This window comes from Bidens hawaiensis, unplaced genomic scaffold, assembly GCF_021521415.1.
Source record: "Bidens hawaiensis isolate Kalapana, Puna unplaced genomic scaffold, B.hawaiensis_p1.1 tig00042406_1, whole genome shotgun sequence".
NCBI classification, from domain to species: domain Eukaryota; kingdom Viridiplantae; phylum Streptophyta; class Magnoliopsida; order Asterales; family Asteraceae; genus Bidens; species Bidens hawaiensis.
In genome coordinates this window covers 45482-69549 of record NW_027497513.1, presented here as the reverse complement: position 1 = coordinate 69549, position 24068 = coordinate 45482, and the positions used below count along the sequence as shown (strand labels likewise).

General features: G+C 31.9%; 1 protein-coding gene across 1 annotated transcript; it reads left to right on the top strand.

Annotated features, from left to right (window-relative positions):
* The first annotated feature begins 123 nt into the window (after nucleotides 1-123).
* LOC143593627 (putative WRKY transcription factor 48) lies at nucleotides 124-2471 on the top strand. Its single transcript, XM_077073202.1, has 3 exons — nucleotides 124-731; nucleotides 1305-1448; nucleotides 1598-2471. The coding sequence occupies exons 1-3, from the start codon at nucleotides 307-309 to the stop codon at nucleotides 2079-2081; spliced, it is 1053 nt and encodes a 350-aa protein (XP_076929317.1). The 5' UTR covers nucleotides 124-306; the 3' UTR covers nucleotides 2082-2471.
* The last annotated feature ends 21597 nt before the right edge of the window (nucleotides 2472-24068 follow it).

Genomic DNA, 24068 nt, shown 5'->3' with positions numbered 1-24068 from the left:
AAAGTTTGTTTTGATGGATCAATTTTATAATTTTATATGTTGAGTGATTGAATTGAAAACCACCAATAAAGGGCCTAAATGAAATTTGTCAAGAGTTTGGGGAGCAAGATGTAATTGACCCCACTTTAAATTCCCAAACAAGCTACCTCTCCTCCCCTATATCTCTCTTCCTTTGTATTACAAATACTATACAAAAAGCCTCTTCACACTTATACCAAACCAACCACACTCTCAAATCATTTTTTTCTCTCTCTCTAGATTTAAAGAGCCTGCAAATGAAGAATATATGCCTTTGATATTCAGTTTATGGCAAAGAAAGAGGAGTTAAAGAATACAAACTTGATGGCAAACACAACATTTTCCGATCAGATTCCGGCAGTCTACGGTGGTGGTGGTGGTCTTTTTGATGTACCTCAAGGGTACTTTGACATGTTGGCTTTTCAAGACTATGGTAACACGTCTCTATTCGACTTGCTTCAACAACCTACTCCCCCAGGGGATTTGGTAGTGGAACAACATGAGAAGCACCATCATCCATTACCGGTTTCCACCGTGCCGGAGACTGGTGAATTGGTGAATACACCAACGCCAAATTCTTCTTCTGTCTCGTGCTCTTCAAACGAGGGTGCTAATAATGGTGACCAGGAGAATAATAATAATAATAATAATAGATCAGCTCATGATGATGAGGATGATGATAATCAAGAAAAGAGTACTATTACTAACAAACAGTAAGAAATTAAAAGAACCCTTTTTGTTTCTAGTACTTTTGAATACACAGTCACACACAAATGAATTTTTACACATAATTAATTGTGTTATTTGTCTTATCATCATATCATTAGCACACACTGATGGTGTTTCTTGTGTGTGTTTTGAATCATGATGATTAATTAATCTTCGTTTTGTTTTAACCATTCTTCTTTGCTAAATGAAAATCAAGAAATTTAATAAGTTATGTATAATTCAAGTGTTTTTTTTTTAATTTTACCCTGAAAAAGTGAACCATTTTCTGGTTTCACACATACGCGGTGTTTTTATTTGATTTTTGAAAATTATTATTTTGATCAAGAAAAAGTTAGGACTTTTCACACACATACACGCACCCAAAAGTAGATTTGATGAACAGATGTTTAAGTGATGCATATATTTTCTGGATTTGGTAAATCTATATTCTTTTCTTTATCCATATTCTTTTTATATCTAATTATTACAAAAGTGAGTGTTCTTTTTTCAGGTTAATTATAGATTAAGAGGTGGTTTATTCTTGAATAAATGTGAATCATCTTGAGTGTGTCTTGCAGGTTAAAACCCAAAAAGAAGAACCCTAAAAAACAAAGGGAACCAAAATTTGCATTCATGACAAAGAGTGATATTGATCACTTGGATGATGGTTATAGATGGAGAAAGTACGGTCAGAAAGCTGTGAAAAACAGCCCTTATCCTAGGTATACTCTCTCTCTATATTTCATTTCTTTCTCTCTCTACTCCCCTTCATTTTGTTGCCCTAGTATGCACAACATCAAATATTAGTGTACAAAGTTCATACACTTTCCTTAGTAGTGTAATACTAAATAGATTATGTTGTTCAAAACAGGAGTTACCATAGGTGCACAAGTGTATCTTGTGGAGTGAAGAAGCGAGTCGAAAGATCATCCGAAGATCCATCGATCGTGATCACAACTTACGAAGGTACCCACACACACCCGTACCCAATGACGCCTCGAGGAGCCATACGGATCTTGCCCGAAACAGCCGGTTATGGGGGTTTTAGGGGCGGTGATGTTGTTGGTAGTGGTGGTGGTAGTGTTTCATCTTTTCTTTTTACACAACCTTACTACCAACACCTACAACCACCACCACAATCCTATAATTTCCATAACCAAACAACACCATTAATATCATCTTCTTTAAGCTTTAACACCACTAATGCTAGCACCCAACTATCATCATACTCCCATCTCGTTCAAGAAACACGGTTTTGCCCTTCACCTTCTTCTACACTGGTTATAGATCATGGTCTGCTTGAGGATGTCATACCATTCCAGATCCGAAAAGACGAATCCAAAGAGCAGAACTAAAGTACTATAGTTTCAAAAATTAATCTTTCTAGTAAGCTTATGTACTAACAATGTACAAGGATCGGTTTCTCACGTGTGGATCGAATACCTATTTGTAGGTAAAAAGAAGCACACATTTCATCATGCGTAGGAAAGTTTGATCATCGATCAGTGTACGTACAATGACTAGGTTTTTGTTTGGTTTTTAGCTAGCTAATTATGAACTAAGGGTTGGCTTTGCTGATGTTGTTGGTTCTTTCGTTTATTCGTTGTACTTGCCAGATATTCCGATATTTTGCCATGGGGATTTTAGGTAAATGATTTTGTACATCAGCTAAAAGTTCTTATTCCATACGTATGGTTGTCAAAGTATGTATTTGTGTGTATAATGCACATATACATATGCACATAATGTTACACATGCCTATGTCATGCTATGAGAATTACAAGCATCGATATATTAGTTGGCTTCTGGTCCAATGGCATGTGGTGATGTCTAAGGCTTGGGGTGCTTAAGGTCTCAGGTTTAAAATATGACTCAAGTGGTTTTCCACAGTGATGAGTTTTCTCAAAGAGTTCGTGAGTGAGTCAGACCTAGAGTGTTAAAATCAGTGTGAAAGGTTGTACATCCTGCCTTAGAAAGTCTAACTCGAGTATTTGGGTGGTTTCGAACGCTGTTAGAAAAAACAAGCATCATTATATATGGATAACACGTCATGTTAGAAAACTGGTTATGGTAAACTGTTGGATGAAATAACTGAACTGGTTTAATTAGTTGACCATTTCATGGATATAATCTCACTTTATAACCAAAGTGATTTGTATTCTTGCAAGCGTAAAAAAATCTGTTTTGCACCATCACTAGGCCATAGAAAATATATCTTTATAAAGCTCAAAGCCTACGTAAATAATATTAATTTTAATAAGTTATCACCTCGTCTGTTTGAATATTAAAAAAAAATAGAAAGAAAAAAGAAGAAGAAGAAGTTATCACCTTGTTTGGTAGTCTCAAAAATTTTCTCTACATACGGTTTTAATATACACAGGACTAGCGGGTGCATTAGTATATATGTTTCAATCTAGCTCAGTTATAAATAGGCTTCAAGTCTTGGATTGGTTTCATGAATTATTTCAAAGATATGATTTTTCGTGCGTATATGGTTCTCTTGGGCTTACATGCGGTTTCTATTGTGTATATTTACACTTTTATTTGAATATGTAAGTTTTAAAAATATTATGTAATTTGTTTGTAAGATTTGAAAAGCTAATAGTATAAAATTATTGTATCTATGTGTAATATTTAAAGATATGATGTAACATAAAAATATTTATAGGTTTTCTAATATATAGCTAGAAGTGTAATCACTACAAGAAAATTGATCAATAGTGGCAACACCTTTAGTGGCGACAATGACTATTAGCGGAGACCAGGGAAATTAACGCCGCTAATAGTCGGATTCGCCACTAATAGCTTGATCTGTGTGCTTTGTTTTCACGTGCTCCTGATCGTTGGTTAACATTTGATCCAATTAATAGATACAATCCATCTCCTTACCTTCTTCAACAAAACCGAATCATACCCCACACATACTTGATCAAATTTAGATCTAGAGGCAACACCGCTCAACCACACCCTCACCATCGTAAATCACCAACCCATTTTCTTTAAGCTGCAAGCCATCGACAACCTTCAACAACTCATCCACTGTCTTCTTCAATAGCTCCGCCACTGTCAAGCTTCAAGAGCTCCGCCACCTTCAGCCACTGTCAAGCTTTGAAGCTCCGATATATAATACGAAGACCTACAACTTAAGCCACTGTCAAGACTGTCACATGCTCCGGGCATCTTGTAATTTGATGTAAAAATTATGTAAAAATCATATAATTTTACCGATTTAATAAAAAACTACACATGTTTTATTCATTTTCGAGCTCAATTTGATTAATAATTGTGTTTTTTGAGTGAAAAATAATCTCCGGCGAACTTTCATGTTTTTAGCCGCCTGCAACCTTTCTCCAATGGACATTCCGACGACCTATTAGCGGTGACGACCATCTCTTTAGCGACGCGAAGACGAAATAGCGGCAAGACGTCGCCGCTAAAAGTATTAGCGGAGATTTTTGCACTCTTTAGCGGCAACGACCATCGCCACTAATACCTCTTTTTTCGTAGTGAATGTAGAACACAAATGTATTTTTTCCTAGAAGAAGCCAAAACCGTCTTCGAGAATCTCTAAAAACATTTAGGCCAAAGAATCTCTAAAAACATTTAGGCCAAAGACGAGTATAAATTCGGGTTTTAAGTAAATAACAATTAAACAATTAACCCTAAATTTTATAAAACTAAACATAAATAACAATCATGCAATTAACCCTAAATTTTATAAAACCAAGCATATAAATAATAATCAACTATTAGTTTAATGGCATTAAGATTCAATATTTCAATGAAAAACTTAAAAATCTAACAGTGCAGTGGTGACTGGCGTATTAGCGTAGGCCGGATCCTATGCCAGTGGAGGACTAAAGGGTGTTATATTCGGCGTTCGTTGTTTGTCTAAGTTTGATCGTCTCCTTATCTTTATCCAACCTCAGTAGTTTGCAAAGGTTTTAAATGGGCTATTGGGCTTGTTAATGGTTATTGGATGATGGACAGATTTGATATTAATTCAAATGGACTAAATTTGAACTTATGAATTCAAATCTAATATTAACTCAGGACTTATTAATTATGAATAGGGATGAGTAGATGTTATAACCAATAATTTAATTTTATACCTTTTTTAATGAAGAAAAAACTAGTGTTATTACTAATAACTAATAAATTCATACCTTTTTTTGAAGAAAAAATTAAAAACACACACATATATATATAGGAGGGATATTTTGAGAACTTGATAAGTTGTAAAAACTTTAAAAACTCAATTTTGGACCACACATTTAATTAAATGAGTTTGAATATGTGGCAGAGATTAATTTTGATTAAAAAATAAATCAGGAGAGAGAATAAGTATTTTTGATAATTACACAAGTTTAAATGTTAGTTACACATGTGTAATAAGTCGATTAGGTGTGTAAAAAATTACGATAATTTTTTGTACATTACTTACACTTACGTATTACACATGTGTAAAAAAAATTCAAATTTTTTTTTGTTATGTTGACTTCGTTCGAGTTCTTAAAGCTCAAAGCGCTTCTCAAAAGAAATCAATCCTATATAAATATATATATATATATATATATATATATATATATATATATATATATATATATATATAAAGTGTGTTTTCATCATTATATCTAATAAAACACATCGCAACTAAAATAAAACAAACCGCACAATAAACACACTTTCCATATCCACCATCAGATCAACATATCTAACGAACTAGATTACTTCTTACACTTATTAGACACACCCCACTTCTTATTTTAACCCCATCCTATATATATATATATATATATATATATATATATATATATATATGGGTGAGATCTATAGAAAACTCATCATAAAGAGAGAACTAGAGAACTAGTTGTGACATTCGTCAAATTCGGGTCTGTATTTGGATTCGTTTTGTAAACTTTTATTATGTAAAACCGACTCAATCATTTTTAGAACCTAAATTAATTATTATATAATATTATATAGACCTCGATCATCAATAATCGATGTTTTGTCATATTATAATGTGTTAAGAAAAACATAAGGGGTTTAAAATGATTTTCGTAAACTAGTTATAAGCTTTAAAAACCTTTTAACTCGTTTTAAACATTTATTGAAACTTGGAGGGCCATTTTGTAAATATGTGTTATGCATATATAAATGCAAAACCCTAACCCTAACCTTTCATACATGCCCAGCCGCCACCCCCACCCTCCTGCCGTTTTCCAGCGAGTCCGGATTTCCGGCGGACCACCGACGCACCACCGACGCACCACTACTAACCTTCCTTCCCCCTTTGGTCCGTAAACCATCACCCGCTGCCAACCCCACCTCTCCTTTCTCCCCTCGGTTTTCCGGCAGTGTCTCCGGCGTCCGGAGCTGCGGTCCAGCTAGTCCATATCACAATCTCCGACCTCTGCACCCCCACCGACCTCAACCCAGTCGCCGACCCTTTCCCCTTTCGTGTTTCGTTATTCCGGCGACCGGAATGCCGGCCGCCATGCATCATATCTCTTTCTCTTTATCTCTCTTGCGTCGTCTCCCTTTCCCCCTCTCTCTCTCTCTCTCTTCTCCCTCACTTTCTTTCCGTCTCTCTCTCTCAACTCCGGCTGCTGTCATCGTCTCCGGCGGGTCTGGCTCGGATTTCTTTCCGGCGTAGAGCCACGAGTATATACACGTCTAATAGGTAAATTTAATTTGGGATTTAGTGTTGTTAGTTTTCGTATGTCGATTGTCAGATTTAAATCATTAATAAATCGGTTATATTGTTTGATTATATACTTGAAACGGGTTGGTTTGGTTATAGTGTTGGTTTGATTTGGGTAAAATATGAACACCCGGGAAATGGTTATATTATTTTAATATGGGTTTAAATTAACAATTTTTTTACCTTGGTTTCGGTTGAGTTGAACGTTAGTGATTTAACCTAGAGGTCTCGGGTTCGGGTCTCATCCTAGACCGGTTTTGGTATTATTAGTTTTTTATACTTAACAAATTTATTATTTCTATTAATATTAACATCAAAACATAAAGATTTTTATTAGTATTTTTACATATAACTTACTATTAAATTTAGTTATTGTTAATATTAATAATATTACTATCATTAATATTATAAATATTAAAGTCGTTATTATTATTAATAAAGATCATATTTTTATTATTTAGTAAAATCATATTTTACCATTTATTATTAACAATAGTATTATTATATTTATTTTATGAATTCGTTTAGAAATCAAACCGACATCGGGTATGGTATCATAAATACTATCAATATTATTTATTATTATTATTACTTTGATCAACAACACATTAATAAATACTAAGATCGTTATTCTCTAACTATTACTATTAGTATTATTAATAATAATTATGGTTATTATTTTTACCGTCAATATCTTGCATATATATATATATATATATATATATATATGAAACTTTACTTTTTGAAATTATCATTATCATTACTATCTTATCGTTAATAATATTATTATAAACTTTATTATCTATTCATTTTTAAAAAACCGAACTCTTAAATTAAGCCCGTCTAGTTTCTATTTGGATATTGGTTTAGTTATTTAAAAGCCCAATAAAATAATAATATTTCATCTTTAAATTATCAATTTAGTACGAGTCCCTAATCATTAACAAATTAATCGGTAATACGATTTACAACCAAACCTTATCGTTCATTGTTTCCAATATAGTTACATCATGGTTTAAAGTTCATTAATATATTACATTATTTATCTTTAGCTAAGGTGTTTATCGTTTCAAGTCGGATTCGTTCGTTTTGTTCACAAGCCTTCTATATGTCCATCATTAATTAGTTCTCAATTAATCAATCGAGGTGAGTACTTTCATACCCCGTTTTCCATCTTCCGTTTTGGGGTGACATTTCATACTTATTAAACTAAATGCTTTAATTACTTGAATCTTTAAACCCACAAACGTGATTGTATACTTTACCTGAATAATTGCTTGTTGGTGTCCTTTGCTTAAATGCTTATATGCTTGTGTGTTTATCGCTTTTGGATGGTGGAACTATAAATCCTATACCATTTGGCAACCCCTCATGGCAAGGTGTCGTTAACGTAATGCAATTAACGATAACTATAAAATCCTAGAATAGCTAGGTGGTGCTAATGTGTTTAGCAATTGTCATAAAATCCTAGATAGCTAGGTGGTGCTAATGTGTTTAGCAATTGTCATAAAATCTTAGATAGCTAGGTGGTGCTAATGTGTTTAGCAATTGTCAATTTATCCAACTCTAGGTGCTTTTATTCATTGTTTTGTATACAAGTGTTGTGGCTTCTTAATACTATATATTTATATGCTCAAACTTATGAATTGTTCACCAACCTTTGTGTTGACAAACTTTATTTTATGAAATGTTACAGGTTTGACTTTTGTTGACTCGAGGACTTGACGAAAGCGTTACCAGGAGCATTAGGGTATTAGTAAAACGAACAATATAAATGTTACTTGTATTCAATTTGTTTGTGTGGACGAAATGTGTTGTTTATTGATTTGTTGAAATAAAATGAGTTAATTAAATATTGTCACTCTAATTAGTGTCTTGTGTATTTGGGAAATCGGTTGCACCCCGGCATGTTACGCCGCCTTCGATCGGGGTGTGACAGATTGGTATCAGAGCCACAGGACTATAAGATAGGTGGTTAGACGTAACGACCTAGTATAGTCTTTACTTTAGGGTCCTTATACGTGTTGCCTATACGTGTCTACCCTACTTGATTGTTCAATACATTTGTTTATTTATATACTTATTTATTTTATCATATCATAAATATACACATACACACACTTTCATAGTACTCCAAGATATCCTTACCTTAAAACGCAAAAACATTAGTTTTTATTGTGTTTTATGGATCACGAGCTTAACTTGGATCCCGTTGTTTCAAATCTCCTAAAAGATTGTCTCATATGAGATGACCACTTTAAGTAGTCGCATGCGAGCGTTCCGCCCGCCATCCAAATTTTCGGTGTTAAAACAATAGAACTACGGTGATTTCGTGGACTAGTGTTTTGACATGACGTTGTATTCTGATTTATTGTTTCTGTTACAATCGTTATTTGAGTCGAAGACATGAAAAAGACGCGGTGGTACGTGCACATGTTTAGACTCCAATATGATATTTTTGTATTAAAGGTTTTTGGTGTCGGAATAGCAAGTCATGGTGGTGCATGCACGATTTCTCCGCCTTTAAATCTTAAAACATTATTATTACATTTCAAGAATTTAAACTATTTTTCCTTTATTATGTTATAAATTCTTATCACAAGTCTTCATTTATAAATGTTATATATTTTTTATATATATCTCGATTTTATATGCTAAAGTTTTACACAAATTTTCTCATTTTGATTTCACAATGATTTTTATTACAAATTTCGTTCATTATGATTTCTTCGATATAAATAAATATATTATATATAGAGTTTGATCTATTCATAATAATTTCTAATATGCAATTTATTTTCATTAAGACGATTTACAAACGAAAATCTTATTATATAAATTTCATCATATTAAGAAGGTTTTTTTATTATTAATTTCACCTCAACTTTTCAAGTAAATTTCCTATTGTATAAACTTTAAATTGTTTTTAAAGTCCTTGCACGAAAATTTTATAAAAATTTTACTTTTATAACTATTCCGTTTATTTTGGACGATCACTTCAAAATTTTAATTATTTAAACTTCTCACGACATTTTTAATTATACTATATTATATAATACACGTGGTAAAATTTTCACTACCCAATTTTATTTTCATAACAACTTTCATCAGGCAATCTTTTGTTAATTATAAATTTTCGCAAATAAAAATTTATATCATACGATTTTCCGTGTTTTAAAATTCTTATGATAGCTTTGCCATGATTTTTCAAGAAAGTCACAAACCCATAGCTTGTAATCTTTTTGAAATTCTCATGCAAAACTTCATAGAAATTTTACTTTAAAGACCAAAAGTTGTTTACTTGTGATTTCTCGATTTGCAATGCCGGTCATTTTAACTTACTATAATATTTTCATCACAAGATATTAAATAACGAACTTGGTATGAGAAAATTTTCACTTCGCAACTTTATATTCCCAAAACGACACTCATCATTCAATGTTTGATACTTCATAACAAATTTTGACATTCAATTTACGTATTTTAAATTTCCTCATAAGCAAATAAAATTATTGTAATCTTTATAAAAAAATTTGTGTGATTCACACGCTCGGATCTCCAAAATTCTATTTATATAATATATATATTCATATAAATATTATCTTGTAATTTTTATTATCAAAATTTTCATGGATGTTTCAAACATTATTTATAAAATATGATATTTTCAAGTTAATACCTATAATTAGTTTCCAAACACACGTATTCCTTCACAGACTACCGCCTCAAGTCAAACCATCCCTCCACAACAAAAGCTTTCCCACATACCCAAGTCTTCCCTCAATATGAACGAAACCTAAACATCCATAAATCTCACCAACTCAAACCCCATACAAGATCCAAGATGTACAACATTAACCCAACAAAAAGCCTTAAATACCGCCACCTTTACGTCACGAAAACCTATCAAACTCACTATCCTAATACTACAAAAACACCGACAAACACACTCACAAAATTCCTTGAACATATAATAACCCGAAGCTTACCCAACTATTACTCGAATCCTTCGACCCATGCTAAGTCAATTCACCAAACCATATCGCCACACCGTTTCCACCTAACCATAGTGTTTGATATCAAAATAGCAACCCAAGAACTCGTTACCAAATAAATGTATAAACTAAATCTCAACCCAAACTAGCCTAGATCAAAATTATCCAACCCTTCAACTTAACTCGAGCTCAAATAAGCAAAACCTCTCCTATTAGCCCAACGACTACTCACACAAGCATCCAAGCCTAAACCACTCAAACGACCTAAACTCAACAAACCTCATAAATCCAACTCAAGAAAAACCCAACTATGCAAGCCAACCGAAACATACTCACTCTTCACCAAATTTCCAAACCATTCACCACTCGAAGCCTAAAACCCCTCACTACGCATGCAAGCTTCGTTTTACCCTAAATTCTTTTTTATTTATATATATACAACTAGTGTATTTATAACAACCTCAGGTGTTCAAATAATCAATTTTAAATTTTAAACCCTAAATACATATATTTATATATATATATACACACACATATATATGGTATTGTCATGACAACAAAATTCTATTATGAGGAGTTGTTTTCAAAGGTTAATAAACGATTATATGTATGATTTCAAGATTTTAATTATTGTCACCTAAGGTGATAAACCTCTTAATAACTTTATAAATTCGAGGTCTCTTTTTGAATGATGAATGCGGGATTTATTCAGTAATAAATTACAACTTTCACCATATTGCATAAACTCAATGGCCATGGCTTTGCAAATCTTTTGGGACGCGCTTATAAATATTTTATATTGTAACACAAATTTTTGCTCAATAACAATTTACGCAAACTATTACCTTTTATTATCGCAAGCATCATCACTTTATATAATTTATTTTCATCACAATAACTTTATGTATACGAACTCCTTTAACAATTTGGGTTACAAGATTTACATTCAATAATGATTTAAATATTTTCCCTAGCAATGCGTTACCGTGATGCCTTGTTATTATGTACATTTCTTAGAAACAACAAAACGGCCTTACTTAACACCTCATTTTCAGTTTTAGTCTATTATACGCTACGCGATTTATTTATTTTGTCATTTATTCGAGTCTTACTGTTATTGCGATTTTCTTTTCCACTGATGAGATGTTTCGATAACTTTATGCACATGAGATTTCACTTTTGTGTTTTGAATTTTCGTGACCGAATGCAAACTATTCAATGACAATTTGTGTAATACTTTCAAAACCTTAACTTCGCCAAAAATCTCGTTTATCTTTTAAACGATATTTTTATGACTATGTTATTTATATTTGAGCATTTATGTAAACGCGATTCTATACATTATTCTATATCATTTTATCTAATCTATTAACGACCTATGTGTGGTTGTCTACAAGTTTTGAAGCTATTAGAAACCGGTATTATAATGACGATTATATAAATGGTTTCACAATAGTGGCCGTATTCATGTTTATCACATTTCATCGATTGTTTTGGTTGTTAATCAATACTATTTTATTTACGTTGATGCATGTATGCGTCACCCCAAAGAAACTCACCTCATCCTCGTGATTTCACGCAATCGAATTCTCAATTTCTTTTAACCTCAAGTTGTTCATGTATGAAACTCATCGTACGTTATTATTAATTGTAACATTGATTACCTCGACCTCATGTACTCACTTATTGGACTTCTCATTTACACCTATCGGATATCTCATTTTCACTCTTTGGATTCTCGTTTCCTTTATTGGATTTCTCATTTCCTCCTATCAGAATTCTCATTAAAATTCAACAGATTTATGCACGTTTCAAATGTTTAAGATTTCAAAAAAATATATAAATATAAATATGTCTTTTTTTAAACCACACAATGGGAAGAACCATGTGGACCATACGACGATCTAAATAATTATGGGTGCACCCTTAATTATCGAAATCCCCGTATGGAAGTCATGGTAAGTACGGTTGTGTGCGATAACTCAGACCCGAGGATGATGGTAGAAAAACGATAAAGATGCGAAATCATGATATGGGCATGGTGGATACGCCGCTGGTACATCCTATATATAAGTGCCTTTATTATGTTTCTCAATTGTAACGTTTTTTTCAAATCATGCAAGGTTTCGACGTTATTCGTTTGCTTAAAAAATTTGTTCATGCAAGTATCTTACTAAAGACAATATTCGTTAACAATTACTTTTTCCTAAAGTTTATCTTAATTTCGGGACGAAATTTCTAAAAAGTTGAGGATACTGTGACATTCGTCAAATTCGGGTCTCTATTTGGATTCGTTTTGTAAACTTTTATTATGTAAAACCGACTCAATCATTTTTAGAACCTAAATTAATTATTATATAATATTATATAGACCTCGATCATCAATAATCGATGTTTTGTCATATTATAATGTGTTAAGAAAAACATAAGGGTTTAAAATGATTTTCGTAAACTAGTTATAAGCTTTATAAACCTTTTAACTCGTTTTAAACATTTATTGAAACTTGGAGGACCATTTTGTAAATATGTGTTATGCATATATAAAAGCAAAACCCTAACCCAAACCTATCATACCTGCCCAGCCGCCACCCCCACCCTCCTGCCGTTTTCCGGCGAGTCCGGATTTTCGGCGGACCACCGACGCACCACTGACGCACCACTACTAACCTTCCTTCCCCCTCTGGTCCGTAAACCATGACCCGCGGCCAACCCCACCTCTCCTTTCTCCCCTCGGTTTTCCAGCAGTGTCTCCGGCGGCCGGAGCTGCGGTCCAGCTGGTCCATATCACCATCTCCGACCTCTGCAACCCCCACCGACCTCAACCCAGTCGCCGACCCTTTCCCCTTTCCTGTTTCGTTATTCCCGCGACCGGAATGCCGGCCACCATGCACCATATCTCTTTCTCTTTATCTCTCTCGCGTCGTCTCCCTCTCTCTCTCTCTTCTCCCTCACTTTCTTTCCGTCTCTCTCTCATCTCCGGCTGCTGTCATCGTCTCCGGCGGGTCTGGCTCAGATTTCTTTCCGGCGTAGAGCCACGGGTATATACACGTCTAATAGGTAAATTTAATTTGGGATTTAATGTTGTTAGTTTTCGTATGTCGATTGTCAGATTTAAATCATTAATAAATCGGTTATATTGTTTGATTATATACTTGAAACGGGTTGGTTTGGTTATAGTGTTGGTTTGATTTGGGTAAAAGACGAACACCCGGGAAATGGTTATATTATTTTAATATGGGCTTAAATTAACAATTTTTTTTACCTTGGTTTCGGTTGAGTTGAACGTTAGTGATTTAAACTAGAGGTCTCGGGTTCGGGTCTCATCCTAGACCGGTTTTGGTATTATTAGTTTTATATACTTAACAAATTTATTATTTCTATTAATATTAACATCAAAACATAAAGATTTTTATTAGTATTTTTACATATAACTTACTATTAAATTTAGTTATTGTTAATATTAATAATATTACTATCATTAATATTATAAATATTAAAGTCGTTATTATTATTAATAAAGATCATATTTTTATTATTTAGTAAAATCATATTTTACCATTTATTATTAACAATAGTATTATTATATTTATTTTATGAATTCGTTTAGAAATCAAACCGACATCGGGTATGGTATCATAAATACTATCAATATTATTTATTATTATTATTACTTTGATCAACAACACATTAATAAATACTAAGATCGTTATTCTCTAACTATTACTATTAGTATTATTAATAATAATTATGGTTATTATTTTTACCGTCAATATCTTGCATATATATATATATATATATATATATATATATATATATATATATATATATATATATATATATATATATATATATATATATATATATGAAACTTTACTTTTTGAAATTATCATTATCATTACTATCTTATCGTTAATAATATTATTATAAACTTTATTATCTATTCATTTTTAAAAAACCGAACTCTTAAATTAAGCCCGTCTAGTTTCTATTTGGATATTGGTTTAGTTATTTAAAAGCCCAATAAAATAATAATATTTCATCTTTAAATTATCAATTTAGTACGAGTCCCTAATCATTAACAAATTAATCGGTAATACGATTTACAACCAAACCTTATCGTTCATTGTTTCCAATATAGTTACATCATGGTTTAAAGTTCATTAATATATTACATTATTTATCTTTAGCTAAGGTGTTTATCGTTTCAAGTCGGATTCGTTCGTTTTGTTCACAAGCCTTCTATATGTCCATCATTAATTAGTTCTCAATTAATCAATCGAGGTGAGTACTTTCATACCCCGTTTTCCATCTTCCGTTTTGGGGTGACATTTCATACTTATTAAACTAAATGCTTTAATTACTTGAATCTTTAAACCCACAAACGTGATTGTATACTTTACCTGAATAATTGCTTGTTGGTGTCCTTTGCTTAAATGCTTATATGCTTGTGTGTTTATCGCTTTTGGATGGTGGAACTATAAATCCTATACCATTTGGCAACCCCTCATGGCAAGGTGTCGTTAACGTAATGCAATTAACGATAACTATAAAATCCTAGAATAGCTAGGTGGTGCTAATGTGTTTAGCAATTGTCATAAAATCCTAGATAGCTAGGTGGTGCTAATGTGTTTAGCAATTGTCATAAAATCTTAGATAGCTAGGTGGTGCTAATGTGTTTAGCAATTGTCAATTTATCCAACTCTAGGTGCTTTTATTCATTGTTTTGTATACAAGTGTTGTGGCTTCTTAATACTATATATTTATATGCTCAAACTTATGAATTGTTCACCAACCTTTGTGTTGACAAACTTTATTTTATGAAATGTTACAGGTTTGACTTTTGTTGACTCGAGGACTTGACGAAAGCTTTACCAGGACCATTAGGGTATTAGTAAAACGAACAATATAAATGTTACTTGTATTCAATTTGTTTGTGTGGACGAAATGTGTTGTTTATTGATTTGTTGAAATAAAATGAGTTAATTAAATATTGTCACTCTAATTAGTGTCTTGTGTATTTGGGAAATCGGTTTCACCCCGGCATGTTACGCCGCCTTCGATCGGGGTGTGACAGATTGGTATCAGAGCCACAGGACTATAAGATAGGTGGTTAGACGTAACGACCTAGTATAGTCTTTACTTTAGGGTCCTTATACGTGTTGCCTATACGTGTCTACCCTACTTGATTGTTCAATACATTTGTTTATTTATATACTTATTTATTTTATCATATCATAAATATACACGTACACACATTTTCATAGTACTCCAAGATATCCTTACCTTAAAACGCAAAAACATTAGTTTTTATTGTGTTTTATGGATCACGAGCTTAACTTGGATCCCGTTGTTTCAAATCTCCTAAAAGATTGTCTCATATGAGATGACCACTTTAAGTAGTCGCATGCGAGCGTTCCGCCCGCCATCCTAATTTTCGGTGTTAAAACAATAGAACTACGGTGATTTCGTGGACTAGTGTTTTGACATGACGTTGTATTCTGATTTATTGTTTCTGTTACAATCGTTATTTGAGTCGAAGTCATGAAAAAGACGCGGTGGTACGTGCACATGTTTAGACTCCAATATGATATTTTTGTATTAAAGGTTTTTAGTGTCGGAATAGCAAGTCATGGTGGTGCATGCACGATTTCTCCGCCTTTAAATCTTAAAACATTATTATTACATTTCAAGAATTTAAACTATTTTTCCTTTATTATGTTATAAATTCTTATCACAAGTCTTCATTTATAAATGTTATATATTTTTTTATATATATCTCGATTTTATATGGTAAAGTTTTACACCAATTTTCTCATTTTGATTTCACAATGATTTTTATTACAAATTTCGTTCATTATGATTTCTTCGATATAAATAAATATATTATATATAGAGTTTGATCTATTCATAATAATTTCTAATATGCAATTTATTTTCATTAAGACGATTTACAAACGAAAATCTTATTATATAAATTTCATCATATTAAGAAGGTTTTATGATAAATTTCACCTCAACTTTTCAAGTAAATTTCCTATTGTATAAACTTTAAATTGTTTTTAAAGTCATTGCACGAAAATTTTATAAAAAATTTATTTTTATAACTATTCCGTTTATTTTGGACGATCACTTCAAAATTTTAATTATTTAAACTTCTCACGACATTTTTAATTATACTATATTATATAATATACGTGGTAAAATTTTCACTACCCAATTTTATTTTCATAACAACTTTCATCAGGCAATCTTTTGTTAATTATAAATTTTCGCAAATAAAAATTTATATCATACGATTTTCCGTGTTTTAAAATTCTTATGATAGCTTTGCCATGATTTTTCAAGAAAGTCACAAACCCATAGCTTGTAATCTTCTTGAAATTCTCATGCAAAACTTCATAGAAATTTTACTTTAAAGACCAAAAGTTGTTTACTTGTGATTTCTCGATTTGCAATGCCGGTCAACTTACTATAATATTTTCATCACAAGATATTAAATAACGAACTTGGTATGAGAAAATTTTCACTTCGCAACTTTATATTCCCAAAACGACACTCATCATTCAATGTTTGATACCTCATAACAAATTTTGACATTCAATTTACGTATTTTAAATTTCCTCATAAGCAAATAAAATTATTGTAATCTTTATAAAAAAATTTGTGTGATTCACACGCTCGGATCTCCAAAATTCTATTTATATAATATATATATTCATATAAATATTATCTTGTAATTTTTATTATCAAAATTTTCATGGATGTTTCAAACATTATTTATAAAATATGATATTTTCAAGTTAATACCTATAATTAGTTTCCAAACACACGTATTCCTTCACAGACTACCGCCTCAAGTCAAACCATCCCTCCACAACAAAAGCTTTCCCACATACCCAAGTCTTCCCTCAATATGAACGAAACCTAAACATCCATAAATCTCACCAACTCAAACCCCATACAAGATCCAAGATGTACAACATTAACCCAACAAAAAGCCTTAAATACCGCCACCTTTACGTCACGAAAACCTATCAAACTCACTATCCTAATACTACAAAAACACCGACAAACACACTCACAAAATTCCTTGAACATATAATAACCCGAAGCTTACCCAACTATTACTCGAATCCTTCGACCCATGCTAAGTCAATTCACCAAACCATGTCGCCACACCGTTTCCACCTAACCATAGTGTTTGATATCAAAATAGCAACCCAAGAACTCGTTACCAAATAAATGTATAAACCAAATCTCAACCCAAACTAGCCTAGATCAAAATTATCCAACCCTTCAACTTAACTCGAGCTCAAATAAGCAAAACCTCACCTATTAGCCCAACGACTACTCACACAAGCATCCAAGCCTAAACCACTCAAACGACCTAAACTCAACAAACCTCATAAATCCAACTCAAGAAAAACCCAACTATGCAAGCCAACCGAAACATACTCACTCTTCACCAAATTTCCAAACCATTCACCACTCGAAGCCTAAAACCCCTCAATACGCATGCAAGCTTCGTTTTTCCCTAAATTCTTTTTTATTTATATATATATACAACTAGTGTATTTATAACAACCTCAGGTGTTCAAATAATCAATTTTAAATTTTAAACCCTAAATACATATATTTATATATATATACACACACACATATATATGGTATTGTCATGACAACAAAATTCTATTATGAGGAGTTGTTTTCAAAGGTTAATAAACGATTATATGTATGATTTCAAGATTTTAATTATTGTCACCTAAGGTGATAAACCTCTTAATAACTTTATAAATTCGAGGTCTCTTTTTGAATGATGAATGCGGGATTTATTCAGTAATAAATTACAACTTTCACCATATTGCATAAACTCAATGGCCATGGCTTTGCAAATCTTTTGGGACGCGCTTATAAATATTTTATATTGTAACACAAATTTTTGCTCAATAACAATTTACGCAAACTATTACCTTTTATTATCGCAAGCATCATCACTTTATATAATTTATTTTCATCACAATAACTTTATGTATACGAACTCCTTTAACAATTTGGGTTACAAGATTTACATTCAATAATGATTTAAATATTTTCCCTAGCAATGCGTTACCGCGATGCCTTGTTATTATGTACATTTCTTAGAAACAACAAAACGGCCTTACTTAACACCTCATTTTCAGTTTTAGTCTATTATACGCTACGCGATTTATTTATTTTGTCATTTATTCGAGTCTTACTGTTATTGCGATTTTCTTTTCCACTGATGAGATGTTTCGATAACTTTATGCACATGAGATTTCACTTTTGTGTTTTGAATTTTCGTGACCGAATGCAAACTATTCAATGACAATTTGTGTAATACTTTCAAAACCTTAACTTCGCCAAAAATCTCGTTTATCTTTTAAACGATATTTTTATGACTATGTTATTTATATTTGAGCATTTATGTAAACGCGATTCTATACATTATTCTATATCATTTTATCTAATCTATTAACGACCTATGTGTGGTTGTCTACAAGTTTTGACGCTATTAGAAACCGGTATTATAATGACGATTATATAAATGGTTTCACAATAGTGGCCGTATTCATGTTTATCACATTTCATCGATTGTTTTGGTTGTTAATCAATACTATTTTATTTACGTTGATGCATGTATGCGTCACCCCAAAGAAACTCACCTCATCCTCGTGATTTCACGCAATCGAATTCTCAATTTCTTTTAACCTCAAGTTGTTCATGTATGAAACTCATCGTACGTTATTATTAATTGTAACATTGATTACCTCGACCTCATGTACTCACTTATTGGACTTCTCATTTACACCTATCGGATATCTCATTTTCACTCTTTGGATTCTCGTTTCCTTTATTGGATTTCTCATTTCCTCCTATCAGAATTCTCATTAAAATTCAACAGATTTATGCACGTTTCAAATGTTTAAGATTTCAAAAAAATATATAAATATAAATATGTCTTTTTTTAAACCACACAATGGGAAGAACCATGTGGACCATACGACGATCTAAATAATTATGGGTGCACCCTTAATTATCGAAATCCCCGTATGGAAGTCATGGTAAGTACGGTTGTGTGCGATAACTCAGACCCAAGGATGATGGTAGAAAAACGATAAAGATGCGAAATCATGATATGGGCATGGTGGATACGCCGCTGGTACATCCTATATATAAGTGCCTTTATTATGTTTCTCAATTGTAACGTTTTTTTCAAATCATGCAAGGTTTCGACGTTATTCGTTTGCTTAAAAAATTTGTTCATGCAAGTATCTTACTAAAGACAATATTCGTTAACAATTACTTTTTCCTAAAGTTTATCTTAATTTCGGGACGAAATTTCTAAAAAGTTGAGGATACTGTGACATTCGTCAAATTCGGGTCTCTATTTGGATTCGTTTTGTAAACTTTTATTATGTAAAACCGACTCAATCATTTTTAGAACCTAAATTAATTATTATATAATATTATATAGACCTCGATCATCAATAATCGATGTTTTGTCATATTATAATGTGTTAAGAAAAACATAAGGGGTTTAAAATGATTTTCGTAAACTAGTTATAAGCTTTATAAACCTTTTAACTCGTTTTAAACATTTATTGAAACTTGGAGGGCCATTTTGTAAATATGTGTTATGCATATATAAAAGCAAAACCCTAACCCTAACCTATCATACCTGCCCAGCCGCCACCCCCACCCTCCTGCCGTTTTCCGGCGAGTCCGGATATCCGGCGGACCACCGACGCACCACTGACGCACCACTACTAACCTTCCTTCCCCCTCTGGTCCGTAAACCATGACCCGCGGCCAACCCCACCTCTCCTTTCTCCCCTCGGTTTTCCGGCAGTGTCTCCGGCGGCCGGAGCTGCGGTCCAGCTAGTCCATATCACCATCTCCGACCTCTGCAACCCCCACCGACCTCAACCCAGTCGCCGACCCTTTCCCCTTTCCTGTTTCGTTATTCCCGCGACCGGAATGCCGGCCACCATGCACCATATCTCTTTCTCTTTATCTCTCTCACGTCGTCTCCCTCTCTCTCTCTTCTCCCTCACTTTCTTTCCGTCTCTCTCTCATCTCCGGCTGCTGTCATCGTCTCCGGCGGGTCTGGCTCAGATTTCTTTCCGGTGTAGAGCCACGGGTATATACACGTCTAATAGGTAAATTTAATTTGGGATTTAATGTTGTTAGTTTTCGTATGACGATTGTCAGATTTAAATCATTAATAAATCGGTTATATTGTTTGATTATATACTTGAAACGGGTTGGTTTGAATAAAGTGTTGGTTTGATTTGGGTAAAAGACGAACACCCGGGAAATGGTTATATTATTTTAATATGGGTTTAAATTAACAATTTTTTTTACCTTGGTTTCGGTTGAGTTGAACGTTAGTGATTTAAACTAGAGGTCTCGGGTTCGGGTCTCATCCTAGACCGGTTTTGGTATTATTAGTTTTATATACTTAAAAATTTATTATTTCTATTAATATTAACATCAAAACATAAAGATTTTTATTAGTATTTTTACGTATAACTTACTATTAAATTTAGTTATTGTTAATATTAATATTATTATTATTACTATTATTAATATTATAAATATTAAAGTCGTTATTATTATTAATAAAGATCATATTTTTATTATTTAGTAAAATCATATTTTACCATTTATTATTAACAATAGTATTATTATATTTATTTTATGAATTCGTTTAGAAATCAAACCGACATCGGGTATGGTATCATAAATACTATCAATATGATTTATTATTATTATTATTACTTTTATCAACAACACATTAAAAAATACTAAGATCGTTATTCTCTAACTATTATTATTAGTATTATTAATAATAATTATGGTTATTATTTTTACCGTCAATATCTTGCATATCTATATATATATATATATATATATATATATATATGAAACTTTACTTTTTGAAATTATCATTATCATTACTATCTTATCATTAATAATATTATTATAAACTTTATTATCTATTCATTTTTAAAAAACCGAACTCTTAAATTAAGCCCGTCTAGTTTCTATTTGGATATTGGTTTAGTTATTTAAAAGCCCAATAAAATAATAATATTTCATCTTTAAATTATCAATTTAGTACGAGTCCCTAATCATTAACAAATTAATCGGTAATACGATTTACAACCAAACCTTATCGTTCATTGTTTCCAATATAGTTACATCATGGTTTCAAGTTCATTAATATATTACATTATTTATCTTTAGCTAAGGTGTTTATCGTTTCAAGTTGGATACGTTCGTTTTATTCACAAGCCTTCTATATGTCCATCATTAATTAGTTCTCAATTCATCAATCGAGGTGAGTACTTTCATACCTCGTTTTCCATCTTCCGTTTTGGGGTGACATTTCATACTTATTAAACTAAATGCTTTAATTACTTGAATCTTTATACCCACAAACGTGATTGTATACTTTACCTGAATAATTGCTTGATTTGGTGTCCTATGCTTACATGTTTATATGCTTTTGTGTTTATCGCTTTTGGATGGTGGAACTATAAATCCTATACCATTTGACAACCCCTCATGGCAAGGTGTCGTTAACGTAATGCAATTAACGATAACTATAAAATCCTAGAATAGCTAGGTGGTGCTAATGTGTTTGGCAATTGTCATAAAATCCTAGATAGCCAGGTGGTGCTAATGTGTTTAGCAATTGTCATAAAATCCTAGATAGCTAGGTGTTGCTAATGTGTTTAGCAATTGTCAATTTATCCAATTCTAGTGCTTTTATTCATTGTTTTGTATACAAGTGTTGTGGCTTCTTATTACTATATATTTATATGCTCAAACTTATGAATTGCTCATCAACCTTTGTGTTGACAAACTTTATTTTATGAAATGTTACAGGTTTGACTTTTGTTGACTCGAGGACTTGACGAAAAACGTTACCAAGACCATTAGGGTATTAGTAAAACACAATATAAATGTTACTTGTATTCAATTTGTTTGTGTGGACGAAATGTGTTGTTTATTGATTTGTTGAAATAAAATGAGTTAATTAAATATTGTCACTCTAATTAGTGTCTTGTGTATTTGGGCAATCGGTTGCACCCCGGCATGTTCCGCCGCCTTTGATCGGGGTGTGACACTAGCCAAGAATTATTTTTACCTATTTTAAAAAAAATTATTTCGTGATTTTTATTTCTTTCCGCTTAATAAAATGATATTGTTACTAAAAAAACAAAAAAAAAACCTTGTCAGTGTAGTGCATATGTGCACTAATGCCTATTGCATATATACAATAGTATTTTATTGCATATAATACAATACAAATGCATTATACAATATACACTATTGAATATATATGCAAATACAATACTAATAATTATATGCAATACACACTATCGCATATATGTAATACAACAACAATGCACATATATACTATATCGATTTTTTTATTTTTGTATATAGTATAACACTATTGCACATATACAATACAAACAATTGCATATATGCTAATCAACACTATTACACATATAAAAATACACACTAATGCACCTATCCATTAAGAAAAAGTCGATGTATTACATATATGCATTACAACGAGTTTTTTTAAAAAAATTTTGTGGAGAAGAATTACAACATATAAGAATGATGAAAGAAAAAAATTAAAAATATTTTTTTAATTAAATTAAAAATACTACATTATTAGTTCTCTAGTTCTCTCTCTAAGAAGGAGTTCTCTCTTGATCATTATATATATACATACATACATATATATATATACATACATATATATATATATATATATAGAGAGAGAGAGAGAGAGAGAGATCAAGGTTAAAATAAGAAGTAGATTTTTCCTAAGAAGTGTAGAAAGTGTGTTTTCACCATTAGATCTAATAAAACACACCGCACAATAAACACACCGCAACTAAAATAAAACACACTGCACAATAAACACACTTTCCATATCCACAATCAGATCAACATATCTAACGCATCAGAATACTTCTTACACTTCTTAGACAAACTCCACTTCTTATTTTAACCCCACCCTATATATGTATATGTATGTATGTATGTATATAGTTGACTTCTTTTAAGAACCATTTTATTAAGTTTTAAGAACTCGAAAGAACTAACAACTTTTTTTTTAAATTTTTTATACATATATGTGATATATGTAGGTTACATGTACGTAGAAAAATTAAAACATTTTTTACACACCGAGTCAACTATTTACATAGGTGTAACGGACGTTTAAATTAGTGTAATCATTGTATATCTTTATTCTCTCTCATACTTCATTTTTTAATCAGATTTAATCTTAATCAAATAATCTAACCTACATAATTAAATGTGTGGTTAAAAATGAAGTTTTTAAAGTTCTTAAAACTCAACAAGTTATCAAATTATCCCTTCCATATATATATATATATATACATATATATATATATATAACAAAAGTTAATTTTTAGCATAATGGGGCGTCGGGTAGGTGTCGATCGACCACCTTTCCATGGTTGAGAGCCGGCCTTGACATAAACGCATGAAATGGACCATTAAGGCCCATCTAGTGGACTTGTCTTCTAGTGTATGACATTGAAATTTGAACGGATTTTTATGAC